Genomic DNA, 7870 nt, shown 5'->3' on the forward strand with positions numbered 1-7870 from the left:
TTAAATTGTGTCATAAAGTAAAAATAATCGATAGAGAGGTGTGGTGGGAATACTCTTGCGAATACATGCTGCCTATATAATAGTAGTTTTATGTTCCTGCCAGTTAGTTTCAAAATTATCTTAGCGTGTTATAACATTCAAGTTGGGAAATTTATTGGAAAATTTGTGGAAAACGCACTTTCAAAGGTAACTTTTCTAAATTTCTAGTAGAGAACAAACGTGGAAAAATTACTAAAATTAATAATATTATCAATATTTGAACAGCTTTATTAGCCATACATACATAAACAGAGAGGTAGACAAATATAATATTCGACACGCCACTGAAAAAATGAACGGAACTGCCAGTTTATATAAACAACTAACACAAACATTTTTGTTATTAAAGTGAAAAGTATGAATCATAGGATATATGGTAAAAATATATTTGTGTAAAGTAGTTTAACTGCAAAAGACGTACGATGTGGATGCACAAATTTAAGCTGCTTTTGTGGAAGAACTGGATTCTTGTTAAAAGACATCCAATTGCCGGTAATTATTGATATTTTCAAAATAAAGTTACAGTGATTTAATTTATTTATTCACAGCAATCTTCGAAGTGTTATTTCCAATCTTGATTGTTACTTTATTTACTGTTTTGAGAAAGGAATCAACAGTTCAAGAACATCCAGAAATAAATTTTGAATCATTTGAATCTTCACATGAGCCATGTATTGTTGGATATATTTTTGCTGCACAGCTAATTACAAAATTAGGATTTGCCCCAAATAATCCTTTCTATTCGGATCTCGTAAAATCTGCACTTGGAACTAAGTTTAAGTTGTCTGGATTTGAAAATGAAGACGAATTAAATGATTGGATACGAAATAAATCAGCCAGTGAGCCTGTTGCTGCGATAAACTTTGACATTTTACAATCTGTAAGTCTAATTGATACAAAAGCATGAATATCGATTAATTTTATTGCATTAATTATTAACATCATTGTAATTAGTACATGCTATCAACAACTGTTGATTCACATTATTTGTACTTCTAGAATATGACAGCCCCAAAGCAACTAAGCTACACAATTCGTATGCCGCAAGATCCATCTGAAGATAATTGGGGTACTGATCGTTTATTCTATCTTAGTCCATCAAAACAAAGTCGCGTTGGATCAGAGAAAGGAATACCAAACGTTCCACCTTATTATGGATCATGCTTTCTCCACATCCAAGATCATCTCGATCGAGCATTCATAAAGCAGCAAAACTCATCTATTGATATTCCAATATTGGCACTAAATCCTTTCCCATATCCTAGTGTCGTTGAGGATTTATTCTTGTTATTTGCAACTGCATTATTTCCTATGCTGTTTGTCATGTCAATGATATTGCCTGTTAAAAATATGATCAAAGTAAGTTATTGATATGAAAATTTTAAAGCTTTTGTCAATTAATTAATTAATGACTTTATGTCTATTTTCTAGAATATAACTGTGGAAAAGGAGGCACAATTGAAGGAAAGTATGAAAATGATGGGATTGTCGAGCGGTATGCACTGGATATCGTGGTTCACAAAATGTTTCATCATGCTCATCATTCCATTCACCATTAATTGCATTTTAATGACAACAACAATAGCAACTGACCATGCAATGTTTTTAAAGTCCAATCCATTAATTGTTTGGATCTTTCTAGTCATTTATATAATATCCGTGATAATGCTTTGTTTTATGATTGCCGTACTTTTCACAAAGTCATCGACCGCAACCAATGTAGGATCACTGCTATTCTTCCTTACAATCTTACCGTACTCATATTTTGGAGAGAAATTTCATTCATTTCCGTACATCCTCAAGATGATTTTTGCTTTATTGCCAAACACTAATATGGGAGTTGCTGTCTCAATGCTATTAAATGCTGAGTCAAATAGAGACGGTCTTCATTTTATGAATTTATTTAAACGTGATCTAGATATGAAGTTTTCATTTGGTGAACTATTGTTGTACATGCTTATTGGCAGTATTGTGCAATTGCTTCTCACTATCTACATTGAACGAGTATTTCCGGGTGAAGTTGGAATTTCTGAGCCTTGGTATTTTCCATTTGTGCCATTTATTAAGTATATGAAGAAGAAGATGGGATATGCAACGCTGTCAAATGAATCAGTACTGACTGAACGAAAATTATCAAATCCTGATTATGAGGAAGAGCCTGATAACTTACGTGCTGGTATTAGAATTGTTAATTTAAGTAAGAAATTTGATGATAAATTCGCTGTTGATAAATTGTGCCTGAATTTGTATGAAAATCAAATAAGTGTGCTGCTCGGACATAACGGTGCGGGCAAAACGACAACCATGTCAATGTTAACGGGACTTTTTTCGCCAACTGCTGGAACTGCCTATATTGATGGCAAGGATATTAGGACAGAACTCGATGAAGCAAGGAAGTCACTTGGAATTTGCTGTCAACATAACGTATTATTTGATGAATTGACCGTCCGAGAACATTTAATGTTCTTCTGTTCCTTAAAAGGTGTTCAAGATGCACGATTAGTAATTGAAGAAACCAAGAAATATACTGACATTCTTGGATTGACTGAAAAACTTGACTCAATGAGTAAAGAATTGTCTGGTGGAATGAAGCGACGACTGTCAATAGCTATTGCACTGTGCGGAGATGCCAAGATTGTAATATTAGATGAACCAACTTCGGGTATGGATCCTGAAGCTCGTCGTAAGCTATGGGATTTGTTAATTGAGGAGAAAAGAGGACGTACTATCTTGCTAAGCACACATTTTATGGGTAAGCTGACTATTGACCTTTATTGCAGCATTTCTAATTCCTTAATTTCATTCATAGATGAAGCTGACATTCTTGGTGACAGAATTGCAATAATGGTTGAAGGACAATTAAGGACAGTTGGTTCCTCATTTTTCCTAAAAAAGAAATTTGGAGCTGGATATCGATTGATATGTGTAAAGAAATTTGGATTTCAAAGTATAGATGTGCTGAATGTCCTACACAAATATGCACCGGAAGCAATGATTGAATCAGAAACACAAACTGAAGCTACATTCGTGATTAGTGAAGATAAATTGCCATTGTTTGAACAAATATTTAAGGATCTAGAAGATAATTCAGAGGAACTTGGAGTATCAAGTTTTGGATGTAGTTTGACGACATTAGAAGAAGTATTTCTTAAATTAGGAATAGAAAATCTCTCGCATGGAGATAGAACTGATGATACAGATGGAAATCAGCATGCCATAGATATAGACAGAGAAACATCTGTCAAAGTGACTGGATATAAGTTGGTTCTATATCAGATTTATGCAATTTTACTGAAACGATACCACGTTTTCCGTCGAGCGTGGAAAAGTCTCTTATATGTGGCACTAATCTCAATCTGGATGATTGTTGTTATTATGAATGTTCCTCGATTGAGCTTCAATGACGCTACTAAGCTTAAGATATCATTGGATGTTTATGAGGAGACATATACTGTGATTGAGGATAGAGGATCTGATTTTTTGGCATCATATAAAGGCTTATTGATAGGCAAGGATCACGTCGAAGTTATAAAGACAAGCTTTAAGCCTTATATACTACAAAAGTCAAATGAATCATTCTCAACAGTCATGCAGAAATATCTTGTTGGTGTCACATTAGAAAAAGGCTCTATAACAGCTTGGTATAATTCACAGCCATACCATACACTTCCGCTGACCATCTCAATGATTAATCGAGCGATATTAAAAAGTGTAGCTGGTAATGAATATGATATTACTGTCTACAATAAGCCGTACTCAATGCCATTAAATGATAATGAATCTCATATTGCAATTTATGAGGAACCACGAAATGTTATTTTTGCCTTAGTCATAATATTCTTTTTGTTGACATATTGGCCAGTCATATTTATCGGACCGTATATAAAGGAACGTGTATGTCGTGCAAAGTTGTTACTTTACATTAGTGGAGCAAATCGATTTACTTACTGGTTGACGTCATTCTTTTTTGATTATATTGTGTTTATGATCATTTCTGCTTTTATTATTGGAATGATTGGAGCTTATCAACGTGATCATTATGCTACAGCTGGTGAATTGGGAACATTGATGGTTATTTGCATGTTTTATAGCTTCGGGATGTTGCCGTTTATTTACGCATTTTCATATCTGTTTACTAAGCACTCATCTGGTGAAACTTATCTGTCGCTGATATCCTTGTTATGTGAGTATTAACTTGTTCTGTTGATATTTACGTACGTAAAACGTAGCTTAAATTTTCAAATATTATTTGACCGTTAAATTATCAATTATTTTTCAGTGGGTCTTCTGTTTGGAGTCTATCAACTTTTGAAGTACAGCGTTGATAATGCATTGCTGAAGGGACTTGTTGGATTAATATATTGGATTGGGTTGATGCTTGCACCATTTTCATTGACCGAAGAACTAGTCAAATTAGGATTTTCATTCCTTAATCAAAAAAGTAAGTCCTTAATGTAGATTTGTGAGGCTTAATATTAATTGACCTGTTCCCATTTCAGCAATCTTTTCATTCGACAGAGAGACAGGAATTGGAATTAATATTGTATTTCATCTGCTTTCTGGATTTCTGTTCCTTGGATTCTGTATTGTAAAAGATCATCTTGTGTTCGAATGGATATACTACAAGTTCCTTAATCGTCCAAGAATGTTGCCATTACTTAGTGAAAATTTAGACAGTGACGTGAATGCCGAGATACAGAAAGTTAAGGAAATGTCAATGGATGAAGTTAAGAATAGCAATTTGGTGCTGAAAGGAGTCAGTAAATATTATGGCAATCTCCTAGCTGTAAATCAATTGTATTTAGATGTTGAAAGTAGTGAATGCTTTGGACTTCTCGGAATTAATGGTGCTGGCAAGACCACAACCTTTAAATTACTGACTGGCGATGAATTGGTAACAGCAGGCGATGCCTTTATACGTGGATTTAGTATGAAAAGTGAATTACAAAAAGTTCATCGACTTATTGGATATACACCACAATATGATGCCTTAATTCCAGAGTTGTCTGGAAATGAAACCCTAAACATCTTTTCCTTAATTAGAGGAATTCCAAAATATGAAATTCATCAAAATATCAATCGAATGGCTAGTGAAATGGGATTCCAACAGCATCTCAGTAAGCAAATTAAAGCATTTAGTGGTGGAAATAAGAGGAAAATGTCGACATGCTTGGCACTGCTTGGATATCCACAGCTTATCTTTTTGGATGTAAGTTTGACTTTCTACTTCCTGTATTACGATAAAATCTATGAATTTCTCTTCTAGGAACCAACAACTGGCATTGATCCACAAGCAAAGCGTCAGTTATGGGATGTGATTAATAAAACCCGCAATTCTGGTCGAGCAATTGTTATAACTTCACACAGTATGGAAGAATGTGAGAATCTCTGCACAAAAATCGGAATTATGGTCAATGGACAATTTAAGTGTCTTGGATCTGTTCAATATCTCAAAAATAAGTACTCGAAAGGCTTTGTGCTGACTATTAAAATGGGAAAAGATGATACAGATTTCCAAATTGAGATACAAAATCGAGTATTGGAAGCATTTCCAACAGCTGAATTGAAAGAAAAGTATTTAGACATCCTTACTTTCCATATTGACTCAACAAATCTCCAATGGTCTCAAGTATTTGGTATTTGTGCTCAAATGAAGAATGCCATCAATATTAGTGATTATTCTCTCTGTCAAATGTCCTTAGAGCAAGTGTTTTTGTTGTTTAGTAAGAGTGGAATTTACCAAAATGTATAAAAATCTTGAATTTGAATTCTCAGCACCATATGACTCTGTTTAACAAATACTTTCGTATGCCTCATTATTATTATTTTAATGCCTAAATTTTAAGTCATTATATGAGTGAGTTATTGAAAATAAATAAGAATTATGTCTAATTATGAAGTATAAATTAGAATTAAACTTTTATTGCTGACTGTTGCATCCATAATGCTTCTTTTAATATAATATGGAGTCAATTGGATCTGTTAACCTTAACATAAAATTTAGACTTATGATCACTTGATGTTGAAACATCAGAAACATCAGAACTAGGATCAAGAGTATTAAGTACTGATTTTAAAGCCTTATTCACTTCCAGTTTTTCAATTCCTCTCAGAAGTTGCGTATGTGGCATTTCAGCATGTTTTTTGGTTGAAGTATTAGCTTGCTGATGTGATGGATTCCATTTGCAGTAATAATTCTTCCATAAACCAATGTAATGCATTGTTGTGACGGGATTGATGACATCATGTTGAGAACGTTGGTATGACTTGTTTTTGTAGAGATCTAATGATGAATTAATCCAGGACCATAAAGAGATAGTTCGGTGCCTGGCTTCAATTATCCTTTCACGTTCTGTATTACATAAGAATGTCCCAAATCTGCAGGAATAGAGATGATCCAAAATTGTCAAAAGGAACCGTTCATTAAATTCCATAGCAGTTGGAAATTGTTGCTGTATCTGCCAAACACAATCCATGAATTGGACGAAAATGGGCGATCGTTCCTCATCTTTGTAATTCATATGTCCATGTCCGCATCTTTGTTGGAATTTATGTCCGAAACTCATCCATTCCTTTTCAATAAGAACTTCAAATCCTTTGATCGTGCGATAGTAAGGATCAAGCATAAACATTGCTAGTGATGTAACTTGAGTTGTTCTGTCCCATCCATCACTGCAATGGACGACCACAGAATTGTCACTTTTTATTCTATCTACAACTAACACTGCTGTTATAAGGACTTGCTTAATATGTTTCAGCCACAATGTATTTTCAACTGTTGAGAACCATTTTTCCACAATTAGTGAGTTTAGACAGACTAACTGTAAATTTTTCAAACTATGTCGCATCACATGAATGTTTGGGATGTTCATGAAAAGTATTTCAACTTCTGGATAAGCACTGGATGTCTCATAGCCACCTCCTTTAGCCTTATTAATCGCTGCATTGGCAATCGGTCTACAATCAACTATAGTTAATTTATGTTGAAAGGAATGAGCACATCTAATCACGTTCATGTATCGTTCATCTTCAACAGATCTGTTTCCATATAATCCAACAAGTGGCTGACTGCATCTTGTAATTGTAGAGAAATTTTCCGGATGTATCCATGATAAAACAGGCAAACGACCTTTAGAACGAAAATTGGCAACTGACTGTAGTTCATTATCCTTTAATCCTGGCACAGCTAATATCGCTGGATATGTCTCACATAGCTTATAACTCCTATTTGCATAAGTAATTCGCCATTTTGCATTCATATCTCCAGTTTTTATTCCCATACGCTCAAATTCAGCGACTGGATTGTAAATTTTCCATCCATCTTCTATAAACTTTTCCGAGTAACTATATGCAAAAACTTTAGCGTCAAAACTAAGTGGATAAGTATTGGCTGTCAATGCTTCTAAGAATAACTTGGATGATGCACTATTTTCAATCTCAAAACTCAATCTTCGGACATCTTTACATGTTATATTAATTAAATATGTTTTTTGGTCATTCGGCGTTTTTTTGATCTTATGTATTGAACATAACGGCACTTCTAAAGGCTTAGTTTCAAGTCCAACCGGTTGAAAATACAATCGATAATTTGTTACGTATAAAACTCCACTTTCATTTACACTATAAGGACAGACGTAAATCACTTGATGTCTATGCTTTAACACTTCACCTATAAGAACTAAAAATCCTTTTGGAAGGTGTATATGAACGCTTCTTTCCTCAGATCTTGATCTTTTGTAGACAACTGTTTTCATCTTTTTGTTTTAGGTTTTGATTCTTTGTAGACCGAATGTGTACTGAATGTATCATCTAGTTAAGAGCATACTGTGTG

At 34.1% G+C, this 7870-nt stretch overlaps 1 protein-coding gene and 1 pseudogene across 1 annotated transcript; one reads left to right on the top strand and one right to left on the bottom strand.

Moving 5' to 3' along the window:
* Positions 1–362: 362 nt before the first annotated feature.
* LOC139093554 (phospholipid-transporting ATPase ABCA3-like) lies at positions 363–5946 on the top strand. Its single transcript, XM_070644298.1, has 8 exons — positions 363–531; positions 588–919; positions 1039–1398; positions 1471–2791; positions 2849–4222; positions 4319–4480; positions 4539–5248; positions 5306–5946. Exons 1-8 carry the CDS (start codon positions 462–464, stop codon positions 5789–5791), a joined length of 4815 nt encoding a protein of 1604 aa, XP_070500399.1. The 5' UTR covers positions 363–461; the 3' UTR covers positions 5792–5946.
* Positions 5947–6008: 62 nt separating this feature from the next.
* LOC139093772 (phosphatidylinositol-3,5-bisphosphate 3-phosphatase MTMR2 pseudogene) lies at positions 6009–7814 on the bottom strand (annotated as a pseudogene).
* Between the last annotated feature and the right edge of the window lie 56 nt (positions 7815–7870).

Source organism: Chironomus tepperi, unplaced genomic scaffold (assembly GCF_022539635.2).
Source record: "Chironomus tepperi strain 1889 unplaced genomic scaffold, CSIRO-AGI_Ctep_v1 contig_337, whole genome shotgun sequence".
Classification (NCBI taxonomy): Eukaryota; Metazoa; Arthropoda; class Insecta; order Diptera; family Chironomidae; genus Chironomus; species Chironomus tepperi.